This window comes from Cicer arietinum, chromosome 2, assembly GCF_000331145.2.
Source record: "Cicer arietinum cultivar CDC Frontier isolate Library 1 chromosome 2, Cicar.CDCFrontier_v2.0, whole genome shotgun sequence".
In the NCBI taxonomy this organism is placed as follows: Eukaryota; Viridiplantae; Streptophyta; class Magnoliopsida; order Fabales; family Fabaceae; genus Cicer; species Cicer arietinum.
In genome coordinates, this window is record NC_021161.2 from 18,296,403 (window position 1) to 18,314,953 (window position 18,551).

At 33.0% G+C, this 18,551-nt stretch overlaps 1 protein-coding gene across 6 annotated transcripts; it reads right to left on the reverse strand.

Annotated features, from left to right (window-relative positions):
* Positions 1 to 14,018: 14,018 nt before the first annotated feature.
* On the reverse strand, positions 14,019 to 18,315 carry LOC101497503 (uncharacterized). 6 transcript variants are annotated; one of them, XM_027330708.2, is made up of 8 exons: positions 18,042 to 18,314; positions 17,609 to 17,721; positions 17,305 to 17,406; positions 17,159 to 17,224; positions 16,790 to 16,826; positions 14,953 to 16,684; positions 14,645 to 14,735; positions 14,019 to 14,416 (listed from the first exon to the last, which is right to left on the reverse strand). In XM_027330708.2, the coding sequence occupies exons 3-8, from the start codon at positions 17,382 to 17,384 to the stop codon at positions 14,380 to 14,382; spliced, it is 2,043 nt and encodes a 680-aa protein (XP_027186509.1). In that variant the 5' UTR covers positions 17,385 to 17,406; positions 17,609 to 17,721; positions 18,042 to 18,314; the 3' UTR covers positions 14,019 to 14,379. The 6 variants fall into 6 exon arrangements, with proteins under 6 accessions (XP_027186509.1, XP_012575591.1, XP_004514948.2 ...); XM_012720137.3 differs by lacking the exon at positions 17,609 to 17,721 and having other exon boundaries at positions 14,019 to 14,413; positions 18,042 to 18,315; XM_004514891.4 differs by lacking the exon at positions 17,609 to 17,721.
* Between the last annotated feature and the right edge of the window lie 236 nt (positions 18,316 to 18,551).

Consider the following 18,551-nt stretch of genomic DNA (forward strand, 5'->3'; position numbering starts at 1 on the left):
CAATCCACTTATGAATGAGGTTTCGACAAATTCGGGGGCGACAATTTCAAATGAAAATCACAATGATCAAATTCTTGATCTCAATAATAATAAAGGATCACCTGAAATGCCACAACATAATGACTCAAATAAAGAGACACAAAGCAGGTTTACTACAATTGACCCTACTTGGAAGGGAAATGTCTTTGAAAGAAGAAACCATAAACAGAGAAATGAAGGACCCATTCTCTGACCCTTCCAAGATTCTGAACCAATAGATAATCCAACACATCATCTTGATACAGGTAAGTCTTCTTCTATTCTTAAGAGTCATGTCGAGTATCCTGATTTAGACCTTCCTATTGCAATTAGAAAACCTATTAGATCATGCACTAAATATCCTTTGTCTAATTATGTGTCATACTCAAAATTGTCTTCTTCATTTGCTGCATTTACCTCTAAGTTGTCTACTGTAGAAATTCCAAAAAATATACAGGAGGCTCTAAAAATTCCAAAGTGGAAAGAAGCTGTTCTTGAGGAGATGAGAGCTCTTGAGAAGAATCAAACTTGGAGAGTCATGACATTACCTACAGGAAAGAATACTGTTGGCTGTAAATGGGTATTTACTGTGAAATATAATTCTGATAACACAGTTGAAAGATACAAGGCACGCTTGGTTGCTAAAGGGTTTACTCAGACATATGGCATTGATTACTCAGAGACTTTTGCTCCCGTTGCCAAATTAAACACTATTAGAGTTCTCTTGTCCTTGGCAGTGAATTTAGATTGGTCTCTTAACCAACTTGATGTAAAGAATGCTTTTCTGAATGGTGATTTGGAGGAGGAAGTATACATGGATAGCCCACCTGGCTTTGAAGATAAATTTGGTTCAAATGTGTGCAAACTTCAAAAATCCCTTTATGGTCTCAAGCAATCTCCAAGGGCTTGGTTTGAAAAATTCACTCAGTCGGTCAAAAGGCAAGGATATATGCAGGGACAATTAGACCATACTCTGTTGATGAAGTTCTCTAATGTTGGTAAAATTTCAATTTTAATTGTATATGTAGATGATATTATTCTCACATGAGATGACATTGTTGAGATGGAAAGATGGAAGAAAAATTTGACTAAAGAATTAGAGATCAAAGATTTAGGCGCGCTTAAATATTTTCTTGGTATGGAAGTTGCTCGCTCAAAGAAGGGAATTGTTGTTTCTCAAAGAAAATACATCCTAGATCTCTTGGAAGAAACTGGAATGAGTGGGTGTAGACCAACAGATACTCCTATTGAATTAAATGCTAAACTTTGGGAGAAAGGCAGTGTTCCTGTTGAGATTGGAAGATACCAGAGGTTAGTCGGCAAACTTATTTATCTAGCCCACACTAGACCTGGCATCGCTTTCTCTGTGAGTGTTGTATGTCAATTCATGCATTCTCCCTATGAAGAACACTTGGAGGCAGTTTATCGAATCTTAAGGTACTCGAAATCCAATCCTGGAAAGGGTTTGTGCTTCAAGAAAACTAATGACAGAGAAGTCTCTATATTTACAGATGCTGATTGGGCAGGATCAATTACTGATAGAAAATCCACCACTGGATATTGTGCCTATGTTTGGGGAAATTTAGTTACTTGGAGAAGTAAGAAACAAGGGGTTGTTGCTCGAAGCAGTGCAGAAGCTGAATTCAGAGCAATGGCTCAAGGAATCTATGAACTTTTATGGATTCGTAAACTCTTGGACGAACTGAAAATGAAAGTTGACTCACCCTTAAAATTGTTCTGTGATAGCAAAGCAGCAATAAGTATAGCTCACAACCCTGTACAACATGATAGGGCTTAGGACTGTAATAATAAAATATGAAAGTATTTTGTCTTTTACTTTCTTCAATATATATATATTTATATATTATTCGAATTCAAATAGGTAGATCTTGGCCCTAGTACATGAAAATCTAATAAGTAATCGTGCTCAATTCCATTTTCTTTATCCTCTATTCTTTTTTTTTTTTTTTTTTTTTTTTTTTTTTTTTTTTTTTTTTTTGCGGAGGTGTGGAGGGTCCGTCGAACTTGTTGATGTATCGAGTGAGCTTCCACAACTTATTCGTCGGTCAGGTCTCAAGAGATGGAAGGTTTGTGTTCTAGTGGTCAATTGATTGTTTATTTCTTTCAGCATTCTAGTTTTGATTATAATACATTTAATATTTAAAAATAAAACAAATATGTTGCTTATGTATACATGTCAAAGTTTGTGCGTTTGTGGGTTTTTTGGGAGATTTATCATGTGATTATAGACAAACTAAAGGATTTTGAAGGAAAATAGTGGTTGGTTGGCTTTCTTAGTTTCCTACGTTTTGTAAGGCAATTGAATTTCTTTTAAGCTGTTGATTTTGGAGGTGCAGGTATATGACAAGGGAAGTTGGTTCGTTTCTTCCAAAGATGTTCCCAAGTTTCGTAGAAGTGTAATTCTTTCCAGTATGTTTCCTTCTGGAATACGCTATCAGGATCTGGGCGACAGTAATTTTAATGATGACACGGGATATGACATTACTAGTGTGGTTAATGGAAAAGCTGAAGATGGAATTGAAGCACTAGAGAATCCTGTGATGTCTGAGTCTGCCAAAGAAGCTTCTAATTTTCCTCTTGAGCACCGCATGAGGATAATGCCTCATGATCAGAACACTAGGGCCTTCTTTATTGCTGTGCTGCAAAAAGTTTCTCCTTTTCCTGGTAGTCTTTCTTATATAATAACATTTGTTTCTCTCTTTTTTACCTCAGTTTCCGTTAGTAATTAGTCGGGAAATCTGGGTTAACAGAATGGAAATAATTCCAAGATCTCATTTCTACCATGTTTATATTCATTTTACCCGAACGTTTTCTCATGTTTGTAATTGTTTTCATTCTTGCAGCTCTTCTCGAAAAACCCATCACAAAAGTTGATGAGTAATATGTAGAACCAACAAACCATAATCTTGAGGATGCACAAGCACCACAATTCAATTCATCTGAAACCACACATGAAGAAGTCTTAGCAGTTCCAGAGGAAAATGGGAATGACAATGTATCCAATACAGAAGATTTGGAAGTTATTACATTTGAAGAAAATAATTCTGAGGAAACTAAAGAACCCCATAATGCACAAAACACAGAAAATAAGGTACCGGGAAAAGAAAGCTACAAAGTCAAGGCAAAAGTAGAGGTGTTGACCCAGTTCTCTTTTTCAAAGATGAAGCAGTTATTAGACGGGTTTCTTCAGGTTGATGGGTTGAACGGGTGAAAAATAAAGGTTCACATGGGTTTACACGGTCGCGTTCGGATGAGTAATTTGAATCCGTCGGTACCCAAATCCGTCCGATTATATTATTATTCTTATATTATATATCAATATTATCAATTTTATATTATATATTAGTATGTAAAATTAAAATACACACACATTAGCAATACTACTCACTTTCACTTTCAGTACTAATATAAATATACATTCACGTCTCACAGACACAAATCCACAACTTGTTCAAGGCATTTTTAAAAAAAAAAAACCCAATAACACACAATCCCCCAACAGCCCAGCCCAATTAACACTGACTTGAGTTCAAATTTCAACACATTCACTCATCACATCATCATCTGCCTCACACTCTCTCTCTTTTGTCTCTCTTAAAGACTCAGTCTCAAACGGGTTCTCTTTGAGTCTCGTCTCTGTTGTTCAGAGTCACGGTCACCATCGCCGCCGTCACTATCGTTGTCGCCACCATCACCGCCGTCACTATCGCTGTCGTCTCCCTTTAGCCTACAAACATGCAACGAAAATCTGGTAAGTTTCCTTTGAATTTTTTTACCAAACCCTAACTCTCTAATATCAGAAAATTTATTAAATGTTTATCTTTAAACGTTGTTCTTTCTTTATTCAATGTTTTTCTTGAAAGGTATTATATGCTTTTGTGTTTTGTTTTGGTTTGTTCTTCTCATTGAAGTTACTATTTTGTGTTAGGGTTTGATCTTTTTCACTAACATTTGTTTTATGATGTTTCCATTAAGTTTAGGTACTGATATATATAGAGGTTGTCCATATCTAATTTCTCTGTTCAAACTTTAGAGAAGATTAGTTTATTAGAGTTTCTTTTAAGGTTTCTTAATGTAATTTTAAGTTTTTAAGGTTAATCTATGATTTTTTAGTGTTTTATGATTGCTTAGGTACAAATTATACTACTATTGTTCATGTTTCTAATATAATGATGGAATTTATTGTGATTCATTTTTCCAATCGATAGTGCTTTCATTTGTAGTTTATGTAAATTTAGATTTATTAGTTTAAATTTGTAGTTATTTGCAATTTTTTACTTGCTATTTTTGTAGATTGTTGTTTTATAATCTTGTATTTTCTATTTTAAGATTTATGTTCTTGTAATTTCTGATTTTTGGTTTTTGGTTTGATATGTTTATTCCTATGTAGTCACAAGCGGCCGTTGTGGCCGCAATCGCGCTGTCACGTCGCGTTGCGGTGGTTTGGCGCTACACAAAACGTCGTTGCGTCGCAGATTTGGATAGCGGCCGTCGCAGCCTTGATCGCGACTAATTCGCGGAGAAGACCAAGCGATTTTTCTGAGAAAAACACGCAACGGTAAATGCAAAGGAAATGTCTTAAATGCCCTTAACACGTTTATGATACTTCTCATTTTGCTTGCTGACAAGCTGTTATTTTGTTTACTCTATTCATTCACTTGCTTTCCTTTTTCGTTTTATATAATTAATTAATAATAATTGGTAATGTGATTTAAAAAAGAAAATATACTATGCTATAAATTACAATAAAAAATATATAATGTTATATTAGTTTTTAATCATAATACAAAATGATTTTATTAGTAATAAAAATATAAAACGAATTCTTTATTTTTTTTAAACAAAAAATATTTGCTTATTGCTTTTAGATGCTCGAAGCATGGAATTTATGTTTATATTATGTGTGAAATATTAGTAGCAATGTCCTTTGAAGTTATGACTTATGAATGTTTCTCTAATTTTTGTAGTTTTCTATTTTTTTTTTTTTTGCCTCTATATGTGTATGGTATTAATTGCTTCTAAATGTTCCTTTAGACTTCAACGTAGCGGCTATACTGCTACCAGCTATACCGCTATAGCATTTTGAAGGTAGGCCGCTAGCTATACGCTATTTCATGTTTGATTTGTTTTTTGTTTTTGTTTTTAGTTTAACATTCCTGTTTGATTTGTTTATATTATTTAGTATTATATTTATCTTTGATTTGTTTATGATGTTTAGTTTTAGATTCATATTTGTCTCATTATAATTAAATATTGCTACATTATAGATTCTGCTCAATACTTACTTATTGTGTTTTGAACTTTTCTGGTTTGGAATAATGAAGTAAGGCCAAGGAGGCATGAGCATGCAAGGAGCTAGACCAGAAAATTGTAAGTTAAACGAGATTGTGTATGTTATTTTTAAACTACATGGTTTTTTAGAATAATTTAACTTGTTTGTTGTCTAGTGCATGCTAATAATATGCTTCATGTGATATGGTAATTAAGTCTATTGCTTAAATCTGGTTACAGTTGGTAATTAAGTCTATTTTAATAATCTAATTTTTTATACTACATGCTTCATTTATGCATTAAAATTGGTTCAGTATCACATGCTGATTTTTCTTCTCATGCAAAATTCACATGCTGATTTTTAAATTTAATTCTACCACATGTTAGATTATAAAATTAGTTTAATTCACATGCTGATTTTTCTTCTCAAGTTGTTTTTGTGGTTCAGAATTGGCTTGGTTCTGTTCAGTTTTCATTTAAAACCAATTCGTGAACATGTCTAGTTATGAACTTATTTGGTTATATAATTTTATGTTATGCTAAAATAATATGATTATTGGCTGAACTTGTTTAAGTTTGTATGAAGTTTATATGATAACAAGTGACTATATTACACAACTAACTGACTAGTCAATTAGTTGTTATTTTCATGCTGAAGCAACTCCTATTGTCCTATAATATGAGTTGTTTTATATAAAAAAAGACTTAATCAAATAAAATCGTTAATTAAAAAACAAAATGCGAGTTGCTAAATGCCCAAACCATATGAGTTATTTCATATACAAAATTCACTAATAGATCACATAAAATTTAGATTTGGATGATAATTAATTATATAGGAAAACTTTAACAATTAATTAAAAAAAACTTCATCGAATTAAACCTTTGATTAAAAACTCAATTTTTTAAACTTTAACTAGACATAACCATAACAATCATACATATTTCAGTGATGGAGCAGCCGGAGCAGCCTTCGCCTAATCATTCTCTTAACCAACCTAATGAACAATATGCTCCTGCAACTACTCTTCCTCTAGTTGCGAAGAAGAGAAAAGACAATGCAGGTGGTTATAGAAAAACTTCTGAGGTTTGGGACCACTTTAATGAAATTCCTAATTGTGAAATCAGAACTGCTGTTTGCAAATACTGCCATCAAAAGTATTATTGTGAAGCTAAGACACATGGTACTTCCAATATGAAACATCAAATAACAATATGCACAAAATATCCTTTAAATGTAGCAACTGACCCTAACCAAACTATTTTACAATTTCCAACAAGTGAGGGGTCCAATTTTGTTGTAGCAAGCTCTAGATTTAATGTTCAAGCATGTAGAAAAGCTTTGGTTATTTTTATCATTTTGGATGAGCAACCTTTTAAAGTAGTTGAAGGGGAGGGATTTAAGTACTTATGTAATCAATTGCAGTTCCAATTTACCATACCATCAAGATGTACTGTAGCAAGAGATTGTTTCTAGTTGTATTTAGATGAAAAAATTAGGTTGAAAGGGTTCTTCAAGTCTGATTGTAGTTAGGTGGCTGTTACTACAGATTGTTGGACTTCTATTTAAAATCTTAATTATTTAACCCTCACAGTCCACTTTTTTGATAATGAGTGGAATTACCAAAAAGTGTGAGGAGGTATTGAGGAAATGAGGACTTAGAAATGTGTCTACTGTCACAGTTGATAATGCACCATCAAATGATGTCACAGTAAGATTATTGAAGAAAAAGATTAAAAAAAAAAAAAAACAAGAATGAACTATTGTTGAATGGTTTTTTTCCTTCATATGAGGTGTTGTGCTCACATACTCAACTTGATGGTGACTGAAGGATTGAAAGACTTCGACTCTTCAATTTTTTCCATTCGAACTGTTGTGAGGTTTGTAAGATCTTCACCACAGAGGACTGCAAAGTTTAAGAAATATATAGAATTTGCTGGAATTGCAAACAAGCAATGGTTGTGTCTTGATTTTCAAACAAGGTGGAACTCAACATATTTGATGTTGGAAGCGGCTATAAAATTTAAAACAGACTTTGATAAGCTTGAAGACGAAGATGTAAGCTATAGGAAATACATTGTAGAAGCTTCTCCACCCACTAATAATGATTGAGAAAATCGCAAGTGCTTTGTTCAGTTTTTGAAGTATTTTTATGATGCAACAAAAGTGTTTTCAACCTCACAACAAACAAGTTTGCATATGGTTTTTCCCCAATTAGCTTCCATCTTTATTGAACTTAAACATTCATCGATGGACCTTAACACTTGTTTAGCATCAATGGGCAACCAAATGTTGGCAAAGTACACCAAATATTGGGGTAATGAATCTAACATAAATCAGCTCCTTTACTTTTGTGTTATTTTAGATCCCCGATACAAGTTAAAGTATGTGGAGTGGTGCTTCAATGATATGTATGGTGATAAACCAATTAAAAAATTTGTTGACAAGCATAAATGATAATCTTACTAAAGTGTACAAGTGGTATACACATGCTTATGATACAACACCTAAGACTTCATCTTCTAGTGTTGGTACAATTATTTCCCTTTGTGAAACAACCGTTGTTGGTCCCACAAGCGCACACTTACAACGGGAAAATGCTTTTCAAAAAAATTTAAAGGAAAATGATTCGATTGATGTTGAAAATGAACTTGAGAGGTACACTAATGAGAAATGTATAGAGTTTGTAGAAAAGTTTGAGATTTTAATGTGGTGGAAACACAATGCTTGTCGATATCCAATTTTGTCTAGAATGGTAAAAGATATTATGCCTACACCAGTTTCTAATGTGGCTTCTGAGAGTGCTTTTAGCACCGGGGGTAGGGTTTTAGAGGTATATAGAAACTCCCTAAACCCAAAAATGACGGAGGCTCTAATATACACCCATAATTGGTTGAAGTTGTTTTTTTTTTTACCATTTTAAAGACTTCATATTAGATGAGGAGTATGAGATTTCAGAGGAAATATTAGCAGGTGCACTTTTATTTATTTATTTATAAAAAAATTGTATTCATTGTTATATATAATATTTATGTGTTTAACATGATAATTTGCTCATATTTAATGTATCGTAGATTTAAATGGAAGCTCTACCTAGGCTACCTATTATGATTATCCACTATTCAAATTGTGTTTAAATTGTTGAAGGTCCAATTTATGATTATCCTTTCATAATTATGTTATGTTTTTAATCATGTTTAGTTTTATTGTTTTAATTATGTTCAATTTTTTATTTATTATAGGCTACCTATTTTTTTTGGAGTCACAAAAGACTCATCATCAATCATAGCACAGCCAAGCAGCCGACCAATATATTTTGAGAGATAATTCTAGATTTTAGGACAAGTTGGTCATATCTTTTTGTAACAAGTTGGCCATATCTTTTTGGATTAAGAAGGCTTCGTGAGTAAGGAGCTTCATTTAGTTTGAGTTTATTATAAATGATTTCAATGTTCTTTTGACTTATTTATGATTTATTTTTGCAGGTAATGTTGTTGAATGAGTTGGATAAGATGGAGCAAAAAGATTTTTGAAGGAGCTTTCTATTGTTTGCACTAATGAGGATTTATTTGTAAGTTTTGATTTGATTGTCATTTTACCGCATAACTTGTCAATATAATAAATTATAAACCATCTAACTCATACTTTTGTGGCATTGGACCAGCTTACCATATATTTGCATCAACTTCTAATTTTGTGGCATTGGATCAAAATTGGCAAAAGAAAACCTATGTATGTTAATATTTGAAACTTTTGTTACAATTCAATTGTTGGGTATGTAATGTATATGAAAACTTGATTTTGCTATTTGTTTAAAATTTGAAACATAGATGTCATGCTGGAGTCTCACTGCTATGACAACAGAACAAAACTGAAGCAAATTTCTCACTGCTCTTGGGTTATTTTTCTATAAATTTTGTTGTTGGATTAGTTTGATTATATATCATGTATTTTACATTTTTTACAGAGTGATGTTATTCTATTCTACAACTATCACATATTCTTTCTAATTGGAAAATTGATGTTATTTTGTTTTACAATTGTCATTGGTTCTTTTTAATTTGAACATTGATGTTATTATGTTATGCAATTGGCACTGGTTCTGTCTAATTTGAACACCGATATTATTATGTTCTAAAACTTTTTTCCTTCTAACTTGTATTATATGTGTGTAGAGGAAGAAATATTCATGTTGGTGAAATTACCAGTAAATCCTCATGATGCAGCAATATTTCCTTCATTTGATTAATGTCAAATTTTAATTAAGTTGATCACGATGAAATTTATTCTTGAAGATGTAATTTGTATTGATTGTGTTGTCATGTGACTGTGACTTATGTTGCTGAAGAATTTGTGATTTAATATTAGCCTTAGACTTTATGTGGAAAATTTCAAATGCTATGTGTTTGAGAACAATGATACAACAAAACAAGTGTGATGTATGATTGGCAAGTTGGGCCAGTTTTTTTAATGGGTCATAGTTGTATTTAGAAAAATTGAAGATATAATACAAGTGTGATGTATGATTGGAAGGTTGGGCCAAATTTTTTAATGGGCCATAGTTCTATTTAGAAAAATTGAAGATATAAAACAAGTGTGATGTATGATTGGCAGGTTGGGCCAGTTTTTTTAATGGACCATAATTGTATTATATATAACAAATTATAAAAGACTAGATTTTTTTTTTAAAGCAAAAAATGGCTCAATAATTTTTTTAAAAGAAAAAAAGCAAAAAAGACCAATAAAGTCCAACCCGTTTTTACCCACCCACACACAACCGATACCCGACTATATAAATCCGACGTACCCGAATTATAAAATGGACGAAATTGAGCTAATAAATACCACCCTTGGATTGGGCCGGTTTAACACTTTTGGCCCAAAACCGCCCGATGTCCACCCCTAGTTTAGACTTACTGTTTTGAATTATGTCAACTTCATTAGAGTAGATGATGTAAGTGTGTGTTTCGTTGATTCTCTCTCTCTAGCTCTTGCATAGGCTACTCATTCAAGAAATAAAGCATGGAAAAGAAAGTTTTATAATGCATAAGTGTTATTATATGTAGGTTTAGCATGCATACACTTTATAACATGATCATGTTGCATTGACATGGTTTAAAACACTTCATAAACCTTTTCTATGTGACTTTTAACTTTGTAAATCAAATTATGAATTGATTTATAAACATCAAGAACTTAGTTTTTGACGTCTCGGGACTGTGAATCAATCCACCTATCATGTGAATCAACTTACCAGCATTGTAGGGAGTTATGCGAGTCAAGTTACCCTTGTTTGAATCGATTCACACAGCTTCACACTTCAAAATATGTTTTTTGAACACATGTAAATTGATACACATGGTGTGTGGATTGACTTACCAACTTTGTAGCCTTGAAATTTGAGAGTTTTAAGATGGTTTTGACAGTTACAAAGTTGTTATATCTCATTTAAAACATTTTTCATTGACCTAACTTTTTCATGCATCGTATATAGATTTTCTAAACATTTCTAAACACCAGAATAGTTTTACCTATTTCTCATACTCAATCGTTCAAGATCATAACATAAATTGAAAACTTTTTCTTTGTTCAAGTCGGGTGTGCAATCGAGTTTTGAAGTGTGAAACAACAACGAGGATATATCAATTGTTGGGGTATGTATTCTAGATATTGATCATCGAGGGAATAACAACGGATTACGTGTCGAAGGACTGAAGAAGGTGATCTTCAAGGATTTTCAAGAGAGGATTCTTTTAGTGTCTATCATGTAAGGATTGAATTGAGTTAGCGATGATGGTGAAGGCGACGGAGGCGACGATGTAAGGTTGTGGATGTGGCTGTGTGTGAGCATCAGAGACAAGAGTTTGAGAGGGTGGGGAGGCTGAGTTTGGGAGGGTGGGGCGGCTGAGTTCGAGAGTGAGAGTGGAAAATGTGAGATATTAAGGTTTCAATTTATAATTGGGCCATTTTTTATAAAAAAAATAAACTAAAAATTTGATTTGGGCTGTGTTGGGCCTTGTGTACCTGTGATGTACACTTTGTATTATAATAATAATAATAATAATAATAATAATAATAATAATAATAATAATAATAATAATATAACATAAATTGAAAACTTTTTCTTTGTTCAAGTCGGGTGTGCAATCGAGTTTTGAAGTGTAAAACAACAACGAGGATATATCAATTGTTGGGGTATGTATTCTAGATATTGATCATCGAGGGAATAACAACGAATTACGTGTCGAAGGACTGAAGAAGGTGATCTTCAAGGATTTTCAAGAGAGGGTTCTTTGAGTGTCTATCATGTAAGGATTGAATTGAGTTAGCGATGATGGTGAAGGCGACGGAGGTGACGATGTAAGGTTGTGGATGTGGCTGTGTGTGAGCATCAGAAACAAGAGTTTGAGAGGGTGGGGAGGCTGAGTTTGGGAGGGTGGGGGGCTAAGTTCGAGAGTGAGAGTGGAAAATGTGAGATATTAAGGTTTCAATTTATAATTGGGTCTTTTTTATAAAAAAATAAACTAAAAATTTGATTTGGGCTGTGTTGGGCCTTGTGTACCTGTGATGTACATGTCTCTCACTTTGTATTATAATAATAATAATAATAATAATAATAATAATAACAATAATAATAATAATAATAATAATAATATTGGTTGGGTTTGGGTATCGACGAGTCCAAATTAACCCTTATTAAAACCCTTATTTTTTACTCGCATAACCCACCAACTCGTAGAAATCCGCCCGTATGCTTAAATATCCTATTGGTTCGGTCGGGTCCGGATATGTTGTCCACCCCTAATAGAAACAAACCAGAAATAAACGTCATCGTCGTCGCTCGTCTCATCTTAGCCAGCCTCATCTTCCTTCTTTCTATTTCTTCCTGGACCATCTCATCTTCTTCCTTCCCAGTCGTCATCGCTCGTTGTCGCTCGTCGTCTTTTGTGTGTGACAGTTACAGGTTGTTGAGTGTTTTCATTGTAAGTTTACTTCTCTCTATCATCGTTGTTGCTTCTTTGTATGATTATTGTTTCTTTCAATTTAGGGTTTTTAGTTATTGATTTAAGGTTTCTTTTTTTGCTTATTCGTTTAGGATTTTTGGTTTATAGTCATTGATTTAGAGTTTATTTTTTTGCTAATTTTGAATTAGGGTTTCTCATCGCTTCCTATTCTTCAAAGGTCGATTTTTCTTTCATTATTTTTTTTCTCTTTTTTTCTACTCCACTTTTCCTTTTGATGCAAAATTAATTTTTTGTTTTTTCGTTTGATGATTGCGGTAGCTAAATTTATAGTTGTTTTTTTGTTTCCTTTGGCTGTTGCTAATTACTTTTTTGACATATTCTTTTATTTATTATCCAATTCAAGCTGCATAATAGAATTTCAGTATGTTTTATGTGATCTTAAATTCTGAATTGGAAGCTATTGATAGATATCATTGCAGTTCAATACATGATTAGTATCTTAATTAATTAATAAGTTTGAAGATTTTTTAAGATTACAGTTTTGTTGATTCAAATGATCATTAGATTGAATATTAGTACCCTTGTTGAGAATGTTGGGAATGAAGTCGCAGAAAACGTTGTTGGTAAGTAATAAATTGTAAATGTTGCGGTGTTGTTGTAGTATTGTTATGATATAATTTTAATACATTTGTCAACAGGTGAGCCTAACGTGAATAGTTCATCAAAATCAACGTCAAACATAATTACGAGAGTGAAAGATAAACCAAAGAAGCGGGTTAAAAGTGTAGTCAATCAAAGTCCGTTTGTGAATCCGAATGAAAAGAAGAAGAAAAAATAAGTGTGTTATTGACATATTTTGAGTTTGTGGGAGGTTCTCTATAGCGATGTAGTTGGTGGCGTTTGAACCACACTTTTTGCCTCTTTTTTTCTTTCTTTATTTTTATGAACAAATATGTATGGTTAAAAATTAGTGCGCATTAGATGTTGTTTTTAGTCTCCAAATATGTATGGTTAAAAATTAGTGCGCATTAGCCGTTGATTTTTATAAATGAACAAATTCATGTTTCTTAAAGCCATTAACCTGATTTATATTGTTTGATTAGAATGACCAAACTTTTTGTTCAAATCCATTAACCACGTTATGCAAGGAATTAACCATATTTTTTTAAGTCATTAATCAGTTTATATCTTATTTGATTAGAATGGCCAAGTTTTCAGTTCCAATCTATTTACCAAGTTGTTCACAATATTAACCATGTTTCTTAAAGTCATTAACCAGATTTATATTGTCTGATAAAAATGACTAAACTTTATGTTCAAATCCATTAACTAAGTTGTGCAAGGAATTAACCATATTGTTTTTAAGTCATTAACCAGGTTTATATGTTATTTGATTAGAATGCCCAAGTTTTTAGTTCGAATCCATTAATCAAGTTATTCACAACATTAACCATATTTTTTAATGCCATTAACTAGGTTTATATTGTTCGATAAAAATGACCAAATTTGCTGTTCAAACCATTAACCAAGTCGTGATTTATATTGTTGATAGTGATTTTTCCAAAGCTTGGTTTTACCCGAGTTCTGTTATTCAAACACTTATTCATTCAATTCTTTTTAAATCTCATAGAAAAGTAGTGTAATTTGTTATGGTCATTAATCAGAAGAGCATTATGCTGCCGTATAGAATTATTGTGTTTCTTGCGAATCTTCTTTCATAACAATAAAGATTTGGCCTAACGAAACCAAAACGTAAAAGTTTATTACAGTACATCGTTCAATACTTAAAATACAATGCACAAACACAACTAAACATATAAAACAACTAAATTAACAACAAATCATCAAATCAAATTAAACAAACTAAACTATAACTATACATCAATAATAAAAAAATAAATAAAATATTTCACGTCAACATGTCGAGTTTGCATGTTCAAAATATCAAATCCATTATCTGAACCGAATATCTTTGAGTTTAAACGGGTTGGACCTATACTTGAATGGGTGGATTAATATGCGGGTCGAGTTAGTTTGAGTGACTGAGTTAGCAGATTAACCTGTGCCAATGAATACGCCTACGCAAAAGCCCAAATTCCATTATCATAAGCCCATCAGTACCTTCAGTCTTTCCATGCTACTACAGTGTCCAAAACACACGAGTTATTCATACTCAGACATAAATTTGGCTAGTTTAGTGTGTACTTACATGCTCATATAATAACTTCGTCTAATATATTTGCTAAGCATCTAAGATGTAGTACACAATTTAGTCACAAAAAAATTGTACTACACAAAGATGCAAAACAGCAAAAGAGTAAAGCTTATTCAGAAAAATAAAAGCATTATTGAAGAATGTAACAAATACCTATCTGGGAAGGAAGGAATAAGCTCTTCAACTACTCGAACAATAGCTGGACCACTTCTATGTTTCCCAAATAATGACTGTTTTTCTGTTTCTGCATGATATAGAACTAGATAATCAATGTCGACAGCACAAGTATCTCTATATTAATTGATAAATTTATACCAAAACACTAGTTAAATGTTATTCACAATATATTAAAACTAAAGCATAAGGCTTTCATAAAATATGTAGAGTAGCAATATTACGATCATTCAACATTATGTGAATAAATTTGTTGTAGTGGTAGTAATAGAAGAAATTTTCAGTACCTTTTGCTTCGTGACTGAGGTATGAACGGTCGCTTATGTTTAAGTTTAGGCCTTCAGTTGCGGCAAACTCTTTCAACATATCACCTATGAGATTATATGCAAGCATAGCTGTTTTATCACAAGCATCTTGGGTAGCAAGGTATTGGTTGTTGCATGCGTTGTACTTAGTGGGAATGGGTTCTGTCTCCTCACAAAAGTTAGATGCATCTTTTGGGTCAACTTCTGTGTATGATTTGTAAAAATCATGTCTCCTGACAATATTTTCACCAGGTTCCTTGTCAGGTGAAACAACTGAAGAATTATAGTTTTTATATCCCACAGATGCACTAAACTGCTCTATGCTTTCTTCTTGGCATTGATTATGATATGGAGTGTTGCAATTTTTCAATTCCAAATTTATTGCATCACAGTTCTTATGTTGGTGCTTTTCAGAATCAGTATTCAACCTTTCACTTGATGTAAGCGGCTCGGTAATAGTGGTAGGAGGATGAAATTCAAATGGTGTAAAATCCCCAACACTTTCTCCCTCGCAATTTGAATACATTGTACTAAATGCTCCATTTTCAAAATGTCTATTCTCCTGAAGTTGACTACCATTACTATTCTCATCTTCATCACTGTCACTGTCATCACTTTCTTCTGATTGCTCCATATATGCATCAGTGAAGTCCTGGTCAAATTCACTGTTTGGCAACAAATCTTGAATAATTTGATTTGTTTGAGCACTCACACTTAGTATGCAGTCAACTTCTTCTTCAATATACTTCTTCTGGAACGTTACATCGTGTGTGCTATTAGAACTCTTATTAATAACATCTAGGATCTGCGATAGAGACTTTGGAGTGCTATCCATATCACTGCACTCAAATAGAAACTCAGTCAAAAGATTTCTGAAAGCTGGCCGTAAGCCCTTGTTTGATATTGTAGCCTTTGGTTCAATTAGAAGTTGTAAATCTTTAAGCACTTGCAATGGCACTACTTCAACTTTCTCAACAGAACGTATAGCATTTATAATATCACTCTGCAGGGACTTTACTTCAGGCGAGAACTGGTAAAATTCTTCTAAAAACTTGTTATAAAAACCAGTTTTCAGTTTTAGTGATAAATATGCTATGGACATGGCTTTGGCTAATGGCTCTTGTAACTCATTTCCTCTATCAAGTTGTAAAAGCATCTTTCTACAGCTTCGATTCACTGTTTGGAGTAGCCTGCTTCGTGACCATGGGTCTTTGAACGGTTGCAACTGAGGCACCGGTGCTTTAACATCTCTAAGTTTTCTACGCATTGCAATCAAGGATTCGGATGGTAATTTTTCAAGTTCACACAACACCTTTATTACAGCAGCATGGTAAGATTGGGACCCGGATTCATGCAAAAACTCACACCTATGTCGAAAATGCTGAGGATTGTTGAGATGTTGAAAAATCTGTTTACAAATTTCCAGTTTTTGGTTATTGTGTTCTTTGCTATTCAGAACACTAGAAAGAGAACCCTTGATAATCTTTTTCAACTTACCACGAGTTCTTTCATACTTGGTTGTGCCACCACTAACTATCATAGCAAGAAGGTATAGACCCTTGGTGGTCAAATTGTCGAGGCATGATACAATCAACCTTTTTAAGTTTGGTATTTGATTCAAATCCATATCATCACTAGGAATACAATTCTCTGTTTCAATGGAGTGTGCTCCAAAGGCGCGTTCAACACGAGTTCTCGCCGACTCATAAAATATCTGATGAAATGATTATTAGATTCTCAATTTATATTCAAATTTAAAATCTTCGAAGAGCAATTCAAGTAACTGTAAGCATATAATAATACAATAAAGGAAACTTACATCATCATCTTTCCTGAGCAAAGACTCTGCCAAATCTCTGTTAATAGGAAAAGAAAACAAAGAAAAGAAAAGAATTCATTAGAGTGAAGCGTGGTGAGGTGACTAAAGGTCTGTTTGGATTTGCTTATCTATATTTATCTACTGGCATAAGCACTTGTGAGACTGTTTGGGAGAACTTATGAAAACAACTTATGACATTTTCATAAGGCTGTTTTCAGCTTATTTCCATCAGCTCTTCATGATAACTTATGAATTGAATATATTTTATGTTTTGTTATAGAAATAACATATATAAATATTAAATAAGCGCTTACTTAATAAGTATGTTTATCCAAAAAGGCTAAATCATTGAACAAATGAAGCACTGACCCTGTATTTAGAATTTCTTTCAACTTCTTCCTCTCAAGTTTTGTAGCAGGTAAGCCAAGTAACCACCTGCACCACGAGTTTAATTCTAATGTAATTAAATTTTGTTAATATATCTAACACCAAAATAAAAGAAAAATGAAGGTTACTTCTTCTTAAGTTTGATCTGTTTTTCACCGCGCTTTATGCATTGCAAAATAGAACCTAAATCTGTTCCATAAAACTTCATAATTTAACTGAGCTGATCCAACCTAAGCAAAATATGAAGAGACTGAGAAGATATCTATTAAAAAAATCCAAACTATAAAACTGAAATCTAAAGATATATATTATCGGGTACCCGTTGAAGGGCAAATGCGTTTTTTGAGCCGTTTTTCATAAAAAAGTTCCTACTAGATCAAACCGTAACACAAAAGAGTAACTTCGACCAGAAGAGCAAACCAGAACACGCACAAATTATAAAATCTTTCAAACATACAGCAGAAGATGGTGAGACGGCGATGGGTGAAGGCTAGGGTGAGACAGCGTTGATGGTGAAGGCTAAGGTGTTACTATCCAATGTGAACCTTCAACACCCCAAAAGATAGCAATGAACAATTCACACACAAAAAGGGGTATAAAAGAAACAATATAACTCTATCACTGAAATAAAGTAGAAATTTTAAAAGCTAACACGATAGAATTAAAATAAAGGTAAAACAAACTGCACAGATTTTATCATGGTGGAATCAAGAAAATTGAAATACTTAGACATTCATAGATATACTTGGCAACCATAATTCAAGAAAAATTGAAATCTATAAATTCTCACAGCTTAAAATCGAGATACTCACAAAAGAAAGATACGGATTGAAAGTGGAAGGCATGAAAGGATGAAGAGATATACCAGCGGTTTGGACGCAGCGGGAGGGACGTGTAGGATTCCACGCGGCGGAGCAATTGTCGACTGAAACGATGGGCTATGAGGTTAAAAAGGCAGTCACGTAGCTTATCGTAGGTGCTTTGGCTTGTTGTTGCAAGAAAGACTCAGTGAAACAGCGAACAAGACAGCACGGCGAGAGAGCTCGAGAGACGGCGGCGATGTGAGAGTGAGGGCGGCTAAGTTACGAGAGAGAGCAGGATTGTTTTCTTTTACGTTTTGTTTTGTTTTATTTTATTATTATTATTATTATTATTATTATTATTTAGGAAAAGGAGGATCTACATTGAAATCCAATAAAATTTATACAATGATAATTGATTAGTCACAATTTTTATGGGAAAAGACGATTACATCCTCAAATTAGCATCACAATTGGATCTAGATTTAGTACATATCTTTAAAACAAATCTACAATGTATAGTTTTAAAATTTGCACATTATAGGTATAAGAAGGTAATTCCTCGCAAAATTAAA